The sequence below is a fragment of the Cheilinus undulatus genome, linkage group 8 (assembly GCF_018320785.1).
Source record: "Cheilinus undulatus linkage group 8, ASM1832078v1, whole genome shotgun sequence".
Classification (NCBI taxonomy): Eukaryota; Metazoa; Chordata; class Actinopteri; order Labriformes; family Labridae; genus Cheilinus; species Cheilinus undulatus.
Window position 1 is genome coordinate 53,532,110 of NC_054872.1, and position 15,084 is coordinate 53,547,193.

The window sequence follows — 15,084 nt, forward strand, 5'->3', positions numbered from 1 at the left end:
GAAAAGCATGAAAAGAAAATGCTGCAGTTCTAAGCAGCTTTTATGCAGATGTTTAAAAATCAATTCATATTCAAATAGTTTAAGAACGACAACATTTGATCTGTTTTAACAGAAATTCACTTGTCAGCCATTTTAAGTAAATATTTAAAAAGATGTGTTAAAAGTGGCAAAAATGTCCAGATAAAGTGGTTAGAGAGTGGGCGATGAGTGATAATGGGTTGTGGAGTGGCACAAAGGGACAAAAACTTACAGGAAAAGCGGTGAAAAGAGGTTAAAATGTGGCAAAACATTAGTTTGAAAAGATAAAAGGGGTAAAAAGTATTTAAAAATGGGTTACAGTGGCAAAAATGGTGAAAAAAGTCACGAAAAGTGGCAAAAAAGGATCAAGGAGAGATAAAATAGGCAAGAAAAGTGATTTAAAGGAGTTAAAGAACGGCAAAAACTTGTGTTAAAGAGACAAAAAAGGACAACAAGTGTCAAAAATGTGTTAACCCTTAGATGCATAAGCGGGGTCAAAAATGACCCAGAGCATTTTCTATGGGAGTTCAAAGGTCAACCCTAGGATCAGCTGTGACTGTCAGGTAAACATTTACTGCCCATCCTCACATCTGACTCCATAAAAACAGGATTTTCAAAGGTAAAGAAATTCAAAATCAAGGTTTATAATGGTCAAAATATTAGATTAAATTTGAAATCATGAGTTTAAAAATGTAAGATAACATTTTAAATCGTGAGTCTAAAAGGTCAAATAGAGGATTAAAAGTGAAAGTCAGGTTTTAAAGGTCAGAATATGACTTAATATTTAAAACTGAGACTCTAAGCTCAAAATATGACATAAAAACTTAAAATTATGAGTTAAAAAAGTCCAAATTTGAGATAAAATTCAAAATCATAAATTGAAAAGGTCAAAGTATGATTTAATATTTAAAGTTGTGAAATTTAAAGGTCAATTTATGAAATAAAAAGCCAAAATCATGAATTTACGCCCAGAACACAATTTATTTTTTTCCACATTCCTGAATTTTTATCTAATTATTTTAACTTTTTCTACATTTTATGACAAGAATGTTTAAATAATCCAGGCTAAGTTTAGGTTTTTATACTGGAGGAAATCTGCAGACCTTACTGGGCCAGGTAGAACTGGACCAGGTCTAGAGTTTGACAGCTCTGGTCTAGAGTGTCAGCCTCTAGTTAAGGACATTTATGGACCTGGTTCTGATCAGTGATCGATAATTAGTGATCAATAACAGGCATAAATCCCTCTGAACATGCCATCATGTCCTCTAGTTTATGAAAACGATTCAGTAAAGTCTCAAACTAAACATATTTATTAATGATCATTCTCCTGTTGGGGTCAGTTTTGGATGTTTACCTTTTTTACCGTTCTCAAAGCTGTTTCAGGATAAAATGTTGATAAAAGTGATAAATGAACATGTCAAACATGAAATCATTCTTCTGTTGACCAAAATATGATAAAAAATAATCATCTTTAACCAAAATGAAAGAAATTTCTTAAGTTTACGGCGTAAAACATTCGTTCTAACTGGGCTCCTTTTTGAGCCACTGGTGGAGGAGTGGAGGTGTTGGTGGGTCAGGCATCTAAGGGTTAAAATGGTGCAAAAATAGCCACCGGCAAAGCAGCCAAAAGGCAGGAACGTGGGCTAAAGAGAGATAAAATAGCAAAAAGGGGCAAAAATGTGTTAAGAGTGGCACAGAGTGATGCAGAAATGTCAGAATGAAGCAGTGAAGTAGAGAAAGTGTGAAAGAGGAGTTCATACTGGTGCTAAATCATAATGGGTGAGGGCCCACTGTCTGGGACAGAGCTCACTGGAAACGCCTAAAAATGTCCTGGGATTTGACAGAAAATACAAATACTAATAAAATAATGTTAATCAGAACAAAATATTGATTTATTTTGAAGTCCGGCCCCCAGAGACTCTGTCTGGCCCCTGTGCAGATGTCCTGGTATTTACATTTATACATTTTGCTCCATTTGGTCGTCATATCTTTATTTTGATTGTCTAAATATCCAACATTTTTAACGAAATGCAGAAATATTTGATAACATGCAAAAACATTTTGGGGAAAAAAATCATAAAAATCAAATTTCATCAAAGCAGGAAAGAATTTCTGAGAAAGTGTTTCATGATTTCTTGTGTGCATTTCACATTTTGTGTGTTTCACGTCTGGGCGTTTTAATAAATTCTCCTGTGATTGTGTGACATGTGTATTCAAACATTTTAAATTGTGTTAGATTTTGGGTGAAATGTTTTAGCGCTGCACGTTTCGGTTCTGTTTAATGTTTTTTTGTGTTTCACCTCTGGAGCATTTGATTACATTCTCGTGTGTTTCTGAACATTTCCTTTTTCATTTTAGTGAGAAACGTTGTTTTTTACAGACATGTTTTGTGTTTAGTCACGTGTTTTTGCAGTTGACCCTCAGGGCCACCGTACTCAGGAGAGCCAGTGACGGTGCTGCCGGTTGGTGGCGCTGTTGAGCCGTTTTAAAGTTCGTTAGCAGTAATTAGGCTGTGTTCATGTGGTTAGATAGTTAATATTATTAAAACACATTAAAATGAACAGGTGTGTCTACGGGACAGTGAAGGTAAGACGTTAATCTCACAGATTGCTGCTCAGTTTTTCTTCACTGAACTTTGAAACGTCGGTAGATCGAGCTAACGGCCGTTAGCTAACCACCGAGCTAATGCTAGCAGGACTGCCGTAGTTAGCCGTAATGGCGGCTGTTAGCGCCGACGGGGACTTTTCACAGCTAATTAGCACAAGGAGTTCTTTTTACCAAGCAGAGTATCCCAGCTCTAAACCTTTGTGAGCCTCCACTAAATTAAAATACTTTATTAGTCACGAAGAAGCTCTCATTGCTGTCTAAAACCAGCGGTAAATGTGCATGCAGCAGCATAATGGTGTTAAGGTTTATTTAGTTACCGTGTTAACTGGAGACTCTGAGCCAGTGGATCTATAGAGTCCTGTGAAAGAATGGTGTTAGTTTTCGCTGATTGTGTATTATATTCACTCAAACAGACATAAAAACACAAACTAAAGCATTTCCTCATGTCAGAGCTAGAACTCTCTAGGACTCCAGTAACCACTGATGCATTTTAGACCATAACACCGGGGGGACCATGGTCCATTATCCAGTTAAGCTGTGATAACAACATTTTACCTTTAACCTGAATAACAACCACTCTAACCACAACAGCGGAGAATGCCTTTTATTTATTTCTGCTGTGTAGAGAAAGTAGATTTTTAAAAATATGAAACCCTTTGGTTTAAACAGAATTGCGTTTTTATTGTAACGTTAATAATAAATGTGGACACACTGATCTGAACTATTTGGAAAGTAATGTTAGACCTCAAAGCTGAGCCATGATGATCATTCTAGTGGCATGTTTTTAGAATAGTCTACAAAAAATCTAATTTTCCTCATTTTCTGTATGTTTTTCTTATTAAATATGAGAATTATATAAAAATATCATTCGCTTTAATACATCAGTTCATATCAAATTTGCAAAATGAGTTAAAAACATCACATTTTAATATTTTTAAACAGAATTCTGCCTAGTTTGATCGATTATTGTGTTATATGTTTAAGAAAGAATCATTGCTTGTTTTTGTTGTAAAAACCATGACATGAGGAACTTCAGAAATAATCCCATATTCAGGGTTTTTCCTGGCTCATATTTAGGCGGTACCGTTCTGACCATATGTACCCCGACCTTTCTAGGGGGGTCCGGGGCCATGCTCCCCCGAGAGAAAATTTTGTACATTTTAGGGGTAATTATACATGAATTTAGTAAACTTTGAGAGTGGAATTAAGAGGCTAAATCTGCTAAAATGTTTTTCTTTTCATAAGTTTGTGCTTTAATTTTGAACGGTTTCCTGGTCTGACCTGATAAAGGTTTTAACGATTCAAGTGTTGTGCCTAAAAAGCTGTTATTAACATCAAACTCTTTTTTAGTCTTTATTCAATGAATGTTTAATTTTATGTCCATAATAACTGACTTATTGTTCACTTAAAGAGGTCATGTGACCTGCATAATCATCTCTGATTTGAACTAAAACTAAATTCCATCAGAAAGTTGTCTGTCACACCCTTTATTTCATTTTACCCTTATTCCCTCAATAATGCTGGTATTGTGTTTAAGTTTGTTATTATAGTATTTATTTACTCTCTATTATAACAGATTATCTAGCTGGTAGTCGAGTGGTTAAGGCGTGCACCATGTACCGGGCAGCCCGGGTTTGAATCTGGCCTGAGGCCCTCAGCCGCGTGTCTCTCCCCCGCTCTCGTCCCTGTTCCCGAGTCTATCCGCTGTCCTCCTCTGTCCAATAAAGGCATGAAAGACCCAGAAATAAATCTTTAAAAAAATCATTCCCTTTAATACAACAGTTCATATCAAATTTGCAAAATGAGTAAAAAATCATCACAATTTGATATTTTAAAAAAAATTCTGCCTAGTTTGATCGAATATTGTGTTTTTATATGGTTAAGAATAAATTATTGCTGTTTTTTTTTTTTTTTTTTGTACAAAGCATGACATAAGGAGTTTAAGAAATAATCCCATAATAAATAGCAATCAAAATATTGGGTAAAAATAATCTCAATTAGATTGTTTTCCCAAGCTGTTTAGCACTAGTTAACAGTGGCAAAATTGATTAAAAGTGGCAGAAATTTGCCGTAAAAAATAGTGAAAAGCAGTTAAAAATGAACAAAAATTGACTAAATGTGGCAAGAAATTGGCACGATGTGACAGAATTAGGCAGAAAAATAGTGGAAAGCAGGTAAAATGGGTTAATAGTGGCAAAAATAAATCCTAAATGTGGCTAAACAACTGCATTCAAAATAGTGAAAAGCAGTTGAAAAGTGCCAATGTAGCAAAAATTGGCTGTAAGAGGCAAAACTGGGCAAAATTAACCCCTTAAGGCCTGTTGTATCATATTTGATACATACTTTTTTGATACCTCTATCTAATCAATATAATCAATAAATTACAAAAAAATCTGAATACAATCTGATAAATGATAAAAATGCCCTCAAGTAGATTATCAGTTACCAAAAACACCTAATGAATAAAATGAGATACAAAAAATATAGATGTGAAATTTTATGGAAATTTTGATTTTTTTGGATTTCATTAGAAAGTGAAATAAACATTTCAGTTACAAAAAATTAGAATTTATGTATTCAGGCATTAAAGGGTTAATGGTAAACAGCAGCGAGAAAGTGGCGAAAATTGGTAAAAAAAAAAAAAAAAGTGGAAAAAATGGAACTTGAGTAAAACATTTTCTAAAATCTTATAGTGTGAAAATTAACTGCATAGCTGCTCACCACTGACACAGCCAAGCCTGGGATAACCTCCTCCCAATTTGCATGTGTGTGAAAATTATCTTATTTTTTGTGTTTTGTCACATTAAAAAGGAGAAGTTTTATGCTGTTAAACAGGAATTTCAAGGGTTAAATTCCTGAAAATGAATCCAAATGTAATATTTCGGGTGAGGTCTCATGTTGGTGAAAAAACTTCACAAAATAAAAATGAGAAAAACTATAAATAACAATATTTTCCTGCTGTTAAAGTATGGTGTGGATACTAAGAGGCTGTGTACCATTTTCAGGTGTCTGAGGCTAAACTATCTGACTGGATTATAATGGAACTGTCAGTATGACAGTCCTCAGATTTTTACAACTTTAACTCACTAAAATAAGGACTAAAAACTAAACGGTACAGCATCCATGCTGTTAGAGTACTCTTACTTTAATGTTGTTCATTTTAATCTTCAAATCTCATTTTTGAATTTAGATTTTCTGCGTCTCCTTCTGGATGATCGGGCCGTCATTAACCACTGTAGCATGTCGTGTTAATTAGCCCACAGGTGAGCTCAGGTGTGTTTTTATTCTCTGTAGCAGGAAGCCAATCAGACGATGGATTCATCCAAACAAAAGTCGTTTTTCCTCAGAAGCACCACGGCGGTTTCCCTCAACGAGCGGTGAGACACACGGTCACCAGGAACAGGGAATTATTCATTATTTACTATTTCTATTATCATGAGTAAATTTCCTTTTTGTCCATGTAAATTGTTTTGTATCTGGGAGGTCTTAACTCTAAGATATCACCAAGTTTATCTGAGGGTATAGAAGTATGATTTAGCCACAGTCAGAGACTGTAGACCTGGGAAATGATGCCAGTAAGGATCATTGATATCTGATACTACAACAGTAGAAGTCCAGTAATAGGCAGTTTAGTGTTTCTAATGACCAACAATAGTCCAAACTTCATGCTGTCAAAAATGCACAAAAGCATGAACAACATCTGAAGAAGAAGGTCAGAGTGGGAGGAATGAGGGTTTCAGATGTCTCCAGTGTTTCTGTGAGGTTTAGACTTTTCTCTCTGTGGGTTAAAATCACGACTCTAAAATTTAACGACAGCATCAGAGGAGGTCAATGATTGGTTGGACAGAAACAGGATATTAAAGTACCGGTAATTTGACCGTTTTCAGACCGCTCAGTTCAGTCTTTTTGCAGCTTCTCTCAGGTGATCAAGACTCAAGCAGTGACCTTTGACCCCGTCGTGCTCCAGCAGGAGGCAGGTGATGATGCTGTACAGGTAGTCCTGCTGCTGAAGAGAGAGCCGCCAACCCCTGTCCACCTGAAGGTGAGTGACAGATCTATGGGCCAATGAGAACAGCAGACTAACCCACATCACTGACCCCCCCCCCCCCCCCCCCATGCAGACCCGTGTTCCCACACTGAGGAGCGACCATCAGGCGAGGAGGCGGAGCGTGTGGACTCGGCTCAGCTGGCAGCCGCTGGCTCGGCGTTGCTCGACCCGCAGACGTCGAGGTTTCTGGAGCTTCAGGAAGAAGTACAGATGGGGAGCCCGGTTTGGCTCCGCCCACAGGAGTAAGTTTGTAGATGCTTCAGATTATCAGATTAAAGCTCAGATTATCAGATTAAAGCTCAGATTATCAGATTAAAGCCCAGATTATCAGATTAAAGATCAGATTAAAGCTCAGATTGTCAGATTAAAGCTCAGATTATCAGATTAAAGCCCAGATTATCAGATTAAAGCTCAGATTAAAGCTCATATTGTCAGATTAAAGCCCGGATTATCATATTAAAGCTCAGATTGTCAGATTATCAGATTAAAGCTCAGATTATCAGATTAAAGCTCAGATTAAAGCTCATATTATCAGATTAAAGCACAGATTATCATATAAAAGCTCAGATTAAAGCTCAGATTGTCAGATTAAAGCCCAGATTATCAGATTAAAGCTCAGATTAAAGCTCAGATAATCAGATTAAAGCTCAGAATATCAGATTAAATCCCATATTTTCAGATTAAAGCTCAGATTATCAGATTAAAACTGAGATTATCAGATTAAAGCCCAGATTATCAGATTAAAGATCAGATTATCAGATTAAAACTCAGATTATCAGATTAAAGCCCAGATTATCAGATTAAAGATCAGATTATCAGATTAAAGCTCAGATTATCAGATTAAAGCCCAGATTAAAGCTCAGATTAAAGCTCAGATTATCAGATTAAAGCTCAGATTATCAGATTAAAGCTCAGATTAAAGCTCATATTATCAGATTAAAGCACAGATTATCATATAAAAGCTCAGATTAAAGCTCAGATTGTCAGATTAAAGCCCAGATTATCAGATTAAAGCTCAGATTAAAGCTCAGATAATCAGATTAAAGCTCAGAATATCAGATTAAATCCCATATTTTCAGATTAAAGCTCAGATTATCAGATTAAAACTGAGATTATCAGATTAAAGCCCAGATTATCAGATTAAAGATCAGATTATCAGATTAAAACTCAGATTATCAGATTAAAGCCCAGATTATCAGATTAAAGATCAGATTATCAGATTAAAGCTCAGATTATCAGATTAAAGCCCAGATTATCAGATTAAAGCTCAGATTATCAGATTAAAGCCCAGATTTGTAGATTAAAGCTCAGATTAACGCCTAGATTATCAGATTAAAGCTCAGATTATCAGATTAAAGCTCAGATTATCAGATTAAAGCTCAGATTAAAGCCTAGATTGTCAGATTAAAGCTCAGATTATCAGCTTAAAGCTCAGATTATCAGATTAAAGCCCAGATTATCAGATTAAAGCTCAGAATATCAGATTAAAACTCAGATTATCAGATTAAAGCCCAGATTATCAGGTTAAAGCTCAGATTATCAGATTAAATCCCATATTTTCAGATTAAAGCTCAGATTAAAACTCAGATTATCAGATTTAAACTCAGATTATCAGATTAAAGCTCAGACTATCAGGTTAAAGCTCAAATGATCAGGTTAAAGCTCAGATTATCAGGTTACAGCTCAGACTATCAGGTTAAAGCTCAGATTAAAGCTCAGATTATCAGATTAAACATCAGATTAAAGCTCAGATTATCAGATTATCAGATTAAAGCTCAGATTATCAGATTAAAGCTCAGATTAAAGCTCATATTATCAGATTAAAGCACAGATTATCATATAAAAGCTCAGATTAAAGCTCAGATTGTCAGATTAAAGCCCAGATTATCAGATTAAAGCTCAGATTAAAGCTCAGATAATCAGATTAAAGCTCAGAATATCAGATTAAATCCCATATTTTCAGATTAAAGCTCAGATTATCAGATTAAAACTGAGATTATCAGATTAAAGCCCAGATTATCAGATTAAAGATCAGATTATCAGATTAAAACTCAGATTATCAGATTAAAGCCCAGATTATCAGATTAAAGATCAGATTATCAGATTAAAGCTCAGATTATCAGATTAAAGCCCAGATTATCAGATTAAAGCTCAGATTAAAGCTCAGATTATCAGATTAAAGCTCAGATTATCAGATTAAAGCTCAGATTAAAGCTCAGATTATCAGATTAAAGCTCAGATTATCATATAAAAGCTCAGATTAAAGCTCAGATTGTCAGATTAAAGCCCAGATTATCAGATTAAAGCTCAGATTAAAGCTCAGATAATCAGATTAAAGCTCAGAATATCAGATTAAATCCCATATTTTCAGATTAAAGCTCAGATTATCAGATTAAAACTGAGATTATCAGATTAAAGCCCAGATTATCAGATTAAAGATCAGATTATCAGATTAAAACTCAGATTATCAGATTAAAGCCCAGATTATCAGATTAAAGATCAGATTATCAGATTAAAGCTCAGATTATCAGATTAAAGCCCAGATTATCAGATTAAAGCCCAGATTTTTAGATTAAAGCTCAGATTATCAGATTAAAGCTCAGATTATCAGATTAAAGCTCAGATTAAAGCTCAGATTAAAGCTCAGATTATCAGATTAAAGCCCAGATTTTTAGATTAAAGCTCAGATTAACGCCTAGATTATCAGATTAAAGCTCAGATTATCAGATTAAAGCTCAGATTATCAGATTAAAGCTCAGATTAAAGCCTAGATTGTCAGATTAAAGCTCAGATTATCAGCTTAAAGCTCAGATTATCAGATTAAAGCCCAGATTATCAGATTAAAGCTCAGAATATCAGATTAAAACTCAGATTATCAGATTAAAGCCCAGATTATCAGATTAAAGCTCAGATTATCAGATTAAATCCCATATTTTCAGATTAAAGCTCAGATTAAAACTCAGATTATCAGATTTAAACTCAGATTATCAGATTAAAGCTCAGACTATCAGGTTAAAGCTCAAATGATCAGGTTAAAGCTCAGATTATCAGGTTACAGCTCAGACTATCAGGTTAAAGCTCAGATTAAAGCTCAGATTATCAGGTTAAAGCTCAGATTAAAGCTCAGATTATCAGATTAAACATCAGATTATCAGGATGATGATTTAAAGCAGTGTTACTCAATGTGTGTCTCTTTTATGCCTTCATTTTAAATATTATTTACCCAGAAACCCGTAAAAAATGGAAATGTTTTTTGCCCTTATTCACCCTTTTGCCATTAAATACCACTTTTTCCTACTTTTTTGCCCATTTTTGCCACTCTTGACTGCTTTTTGCCCGTTTCAGTCACTTTCCACTCATTTTTTTGCCACTTTTGGACCATTTTATGTCACCTGTAACTCATTTTTTGTCACTCCTCACCCATTTTTTTTGCTACTTTCTGACTGCTTTCCTCCCCATTTTCACTCATTTCAGCAACTTTTGTTGCTTTTTGATCATTTTTGCCATCTTTAACTTATTGTTATTGATACTTCAAGCTGTTTTTGCCACTTTTCACCTCGTAGATTGTGGCCCTTGCAAAGGTATTTTTCAACAATTTGGCTCTTTGGTTGAGTAATGCTGGTTTCTCAATGTTCAATGTTTGTGATGGGAAATCTAGCTCTTTTTAGAGATCTGGATCGTTTGGCTCCACTCAGGAATAACAGCTGGCCTTCTGGCTCACAAACGGTTCTCCATCTGGTCCCAGTTTGGGTTTTTTAAATGTGGATAAATAAAAACAAAAATGGAAGAAAGCAAACTGACTCTCAATCAGGAGCCAGCTCCGGTCATTCATGTTCATGACGACTAAATTATGAGCTATGAAAATGTCACTGATATTGATATTTGACCACTTTAAGACAAGTTTATATCGGTCTCAGAAGTCCCCAAAACGTGACGTCTGTTCCCAGAAAAACCCTCCAGTACGGATTCTTGCATGTCTAAAACCTCCTCTGTTTCAGCCCTGATCAGAGCCAGCTGTTACTGTCTGTGGCTTTAAATGTTAATGATCTATCTGACCACGCCCATGACCACGCCCCTCTCAGGAAATGGATGTGGTACTCCTGATCGAGGAGAGGATCAGGAGAGTTGGGCGTAACTTCTGTCTCCCAAGCAGGGTGGGTCAACTAAACCTGGGGGCGGGGCTAACTCCCCACATGACAAGAGGGTAAAATCTGAGAACGGCGTGTTTCAGCACACATTTTCTGAAAGGTCACTTTTCACTCGTTTTTTGCCACATTTGGACTATTTCATGTCACCTATAACTCATGTTTTTGTCACCTCTCACCCATTTTTTGCTACTTTCTGACCCCTTTTCCACTTTTCACCCATTTTTGTTGCTTTTTTACCATTTTTGCCACCTTTATCTTGTCACCGCTTAGATTGTGGTTCTTGCAACTGTATTTTTCAACAGTTTAGCTCTTTGGTTGAGTAACACTGCTATAGATATTACATTGAAAAACCCATCATATTGAATCTTTAATGAAGGAAAAAAACTCCTGAAAAATCTCCTAAATGATGTTAAAAATGAGGACAGAGATCCTGAATCATAGGACTCAAAGAGGATTAATAATCATAAACAATCAGATAAATGTAGAGGAGACTCTAGGATTTATCACATGAGAAATAAACTCTGTAAATCTGTCTGCAGGTGGAGGAAACCTGCGCCATCGACTCGGACAGCGTCGCCTCCTGAAGAAAAGAAACTTCCAGAAGCCGACAGAAGGTCAGTTCATAACTGTGGATTCACACCAAACTGACTAAAGCAGGGGTGTCAAACTCAGTCACAGCAGGGGCCGGATTCTGGATTCAGGACTAACCTGGGGGCCTAACATGGTCCACATTTAACCGAACTGTTAACCTCATTTTTTCCAGTAGTAAATAATGGGAGAAAAAACTAGCACTGATGATAAATGACTCAGAGATTTAAAAAGTCAAAATGATGTTAAAAGGCTCAAAATCTGAGATAAAAGTCAAAGTTATTAGTTCAAAAACACAAAATTAGATGTTAAAATAATGCTTTTAAAAGGCAAATATATAAAAAAGAAAGCCACAGTCATGTTTTTAAGGCAAAAATATGACTTAAAAGTTAAAATGGCACACCTGAAAGGTCAAAATATGAGATGAAGGTTGAAATAATAAATATAAAGGGTCAAACGATTCAATAAAAAGTCAACATTATAAATTGAAAAACTCAAAATAAGAGATAAAAAGTGAAAATAAATGTAAAAGGACAAAATATGAAATTAAAGTCCAAATAATAGATTGAAGTCATAATTATGCAATGAAAATTGAAAATATGAAAAGAAAACACAAATTAATTTGTTTTCTTATGTTTCTTTTTCTGCAATTATATTTATTCCTTTTTGTTCACATATTTATAACTTCAGGATATTTTAAACATCAAGGTTAAGTTACGTTCTTATTCTGGAGGAAATCTGCAGACCTCTTATTTTAGGTCCAGTTATGATAAAAATATGATTTGATCTGGTGGGCCGGGTGTAAATGCACGATAGGCCGTATTTGGCCCCCAGGCCTTGAGTTTGACACCCCTGGACTAAAGTAAAAAGAAAATCGGGGTTCAACTTTAAGGAGGAGCTCCTGGTAGGGTTTTTAACCGTTGATGTGAATTCAGGTAGGGCTGGGAAAGATATCAGGTTTTACGGTAGACAGATAAGATAAAGGGCGGGGCTAGGATCAACCAATCGTCAGCCAGGCTACGAACAACAACAACAACATGAGGTAGAGGTGGTAGGTAGAGGTACCAGGATGTCTGCAGGGTCTAAAACAGTATTAGAAGTTTATTAAAGGGGCTGTATGTGAGTTTTCTGTTGGTGCACATTTATCCCCGTGTGAAGAACCAGGCTCTTTATTTCTTCCTTGTTTGGCTGTATAAGCCTGTCCAGTCATTTATCTGTAAAGAACTCACGCAGAAATTTCAGCAAAATCTCAACGGATGTGACATCGGGTGCTACGTAGTACGCTCACCCCCCCTGCTCTGGTCATACTGGGCTACAGTGAATGGAAAGAAACGCCATGGAGAAGGCTGCTTCTGCGAGTAAACAAACCCCAAACATCCACACAAACTCAGCATGAACATAAAAAACAAGATAGTTTTATCTGCTGAAGCCCGTCAAGCTAAACGAGAGCTTGACCGACGTAGGGGGAAATCAAGGGTACGTGGGGGTGGGACGGAAAGGCGGGAATGACCATGACCAGAGGAAAATGGAACGTTTCCCACAGCACTACTGCCTCAGAACGATGTTTCCAGGCGAGGATTCTTCTAGTCTGGGTCTCTGAAGCAGGCAGGAGTGTTGTGGTGGACCGTCGTGCTCCAGAGCCCGAGAGGGACCCCGAGAGCCTGAATGACCCCTAATAGAGAGACAGAAACACAGAGAGGCTGTGACGTGTCCCTCAGAGTCAGGAACCGTTTTAAACAATGACTCCAATTCCCAAAATCACGTAAATGTGTGAATACTTTAAGATTTTGGTCACAAAATATTTTGAGATCTTTTGGTTCCAAGAGATTAGGAGAACTAGTTTAAGGTAAGATCAGATAATACTTTAGTGATCCCTAGAGGGGAAATTCTGGCATTGCGGCAACACAACAGAGGAGAAAGGTGGTAAAAAAAAAAAAAAAAAAAGGTCTTTTTTAAATAATTTGGTTCTTATTGATTCTATTATTCAGTAAACACAAGATTTTAGTGTTTTAAAATGTGTGGTGTTGGAGTGAGACAGCCTCGTCTCAGACTAAGAATCAGTGAACACCTGTTCTCTCCTGCAGGGGGCGGGGCCTCCTCCTTCAGGGGGCGAAACTGGAAGAGGGGCGTGGTTCCGACCAAAGAGGAGCTGGACGCAGAGCTGGACAAGTACATGTCTATGTCCAAGAGACGACTGGACGAGCAGCTGGACGAGTACATGGCCATGGCTGGACAGGCGGACCTCCGCTGGGACTGGGGGGTGCGGGGACAGACAGACCTCACCTGGGACTGAGAGGGCAGGGATAGACAGACGTCACCTGGGACTGAGAGGGCGGGGATAGACAGACGTCACCTGGGACTGAGAGGGCGGGGATAGACAGACGTCACCTGGGACTGAGAGGGCGGGGATAGACAGACGTCACCTGGGACTGAGAGGGCGGGGATAGACAGACGTCACCTGGGACTGAGAGGGCGGGGATAGACAGACGTCACCTGGGACTGAGAGGGCGGGGATAGACAGACGTCACCTGGGACTGAAGGGGCGGGGATAGACGGACCTCACCTGGGACTGGGGGCTGGGACAGACAGACATTGGCTGGGACAGACAGACCTCACCTGGGACTGAGAGGGCAGGGATAGACAGACGTCACCTGGGACTGAGAGGGCGGGGATAGACAGACGTCACCTGGGACTGAGAGGGCGGGGATAGACAGACGTCACCTGGGACTGAGAGGGCGGGGATAGACAGACGTCACCTGGGACTGAAGGGGCGGGGATAGACGGACCTCACCTGGGACTGGGGGGGCTGGGACAGACAGACATTGGCTGGGACAGACAGACCTCACCTGGGACTGAGAGGGCGGGGATAGACAGACGTCACCTGGGACTGAGAGGGCGGGGATAGACAGACGTCACCTGGGACTGACGGGGCGGGGATAGACGGACCTCACCTGGGACTGGGGGGGCTGGGACAGACAGACATTGGCTGGGACAGACAGACCTCACCTGGGACTGAGAGGGCGGGGATAGACAGACGTCACCTGGGACTGAGAGGGCGGGGATAGACAGACGTCACCTGGGACTGAGAGGGCTGGGATAGACAGACGTCACCTGGGACTGAGAGGGCGGGATAGACGGACCTCACCTGGGACTGGGGGGGCTGGGACAGACAGACATTGGCTGGGACAGACAGACCTCACCTGGGACTGAGAGGGCGGGGATAGACAGACGTCACCTGGGACTGAGAGGGCGGGGATAGACAGACGTCACCTGGGACTGAGAGGGCGGGGATAGACAGACGTCACCTGGGACTGAGAGGGCGGGGATAGACAGACGTCACCTGGGACTGAGAGGGCGGGGATAGACAGACGTCACCTGGGACTGAAGGGGCGGGGATAGACGGACCTCACCTGGGACTGGGGGGGCTGGGACAGACAGACATTGGCTGGGACAGACAGACCTCACCTGGGACTGAGAGGGCGGGGATAGACAGACGGCACCTGGGACTGAGAGGCGGGATAGACAGACGTCACCTGGGACTCACGGGCCGGGCATACACGCACCTCCCCTGGGACTGGGGGGGCTGGGACAGACAGACATTGGCTGGGACAGACAGACCTCACCTGGGACTGAGAGGGCGGGGATAGACAGACGTCACCTGGGACTGAGAGGGCG

General features: G+C 39.0%; 1 protein-coding gene across 2 annotated transcripts; it reads left to right on the plus strand.

Annotated features, from left to right (window-relative positions):
* Positions 1-2,465: 2,465 nt before the first annotated feature.
* On the plus strand, positions 2,466-13,962 carry LOC121514005 (chromatin target of PRMT1 protein-like). 2 transcript variants are annotated; one of them, XM_041794062.1, is made up of 6 exons: positions 2,466-2,604; positions 5,920-6,002; positions 6,538-6,667; positions 6,747-6,915; positions 11,361-11,435; positions 13,494-13,962. In XM_041794062.1, exons 1-6 carry the CDS (start codon positions 2,575-2,577, stop codon positions 13,700-13,702), a joined length of 696 nt encoding a protein of 231 aa, XP_041649996.1. In that variant the 5' UTR covers positions 2,466-2,574; the 3' UTR covers positions 13,703-13,962. The 2 variants fall into 2 exon arrangements, with proteins under 2 accessions (XP_041649996.1, XP_041649997.1); XM_041794063.1 differs by having other exon boundaries at positions 2,489-2,604; positions 5,923-6,002.
* The last annotated feature ends 1,122 nt before the right edge of the window (positions 13,963-15,084 follow it).

Bases quoted from the DNA above. Each gene is read 5' to 3' on its own strand.
- LOC121514005 (XM_041794062.1), top strand. From the start codon at position 2,575: ATGAACAGGTGTGTCTACGGGACAGTGAAG. The intron at 2,605-5,919 runs GTAAGACGTTAA...TATTCTCTGTAG, and splicing joins GTGTCTACGGGACAGTGAAG to CAGGAAGCCAATCAGACGAT. The intron at 6,916-11,360 runs GTAAGTTTGTAG...ATCTGTCTGCAG, and splicing joins GTTTGGCTCCGCCCACAGGA to GTGGAGGAAACCTGCGCCAT.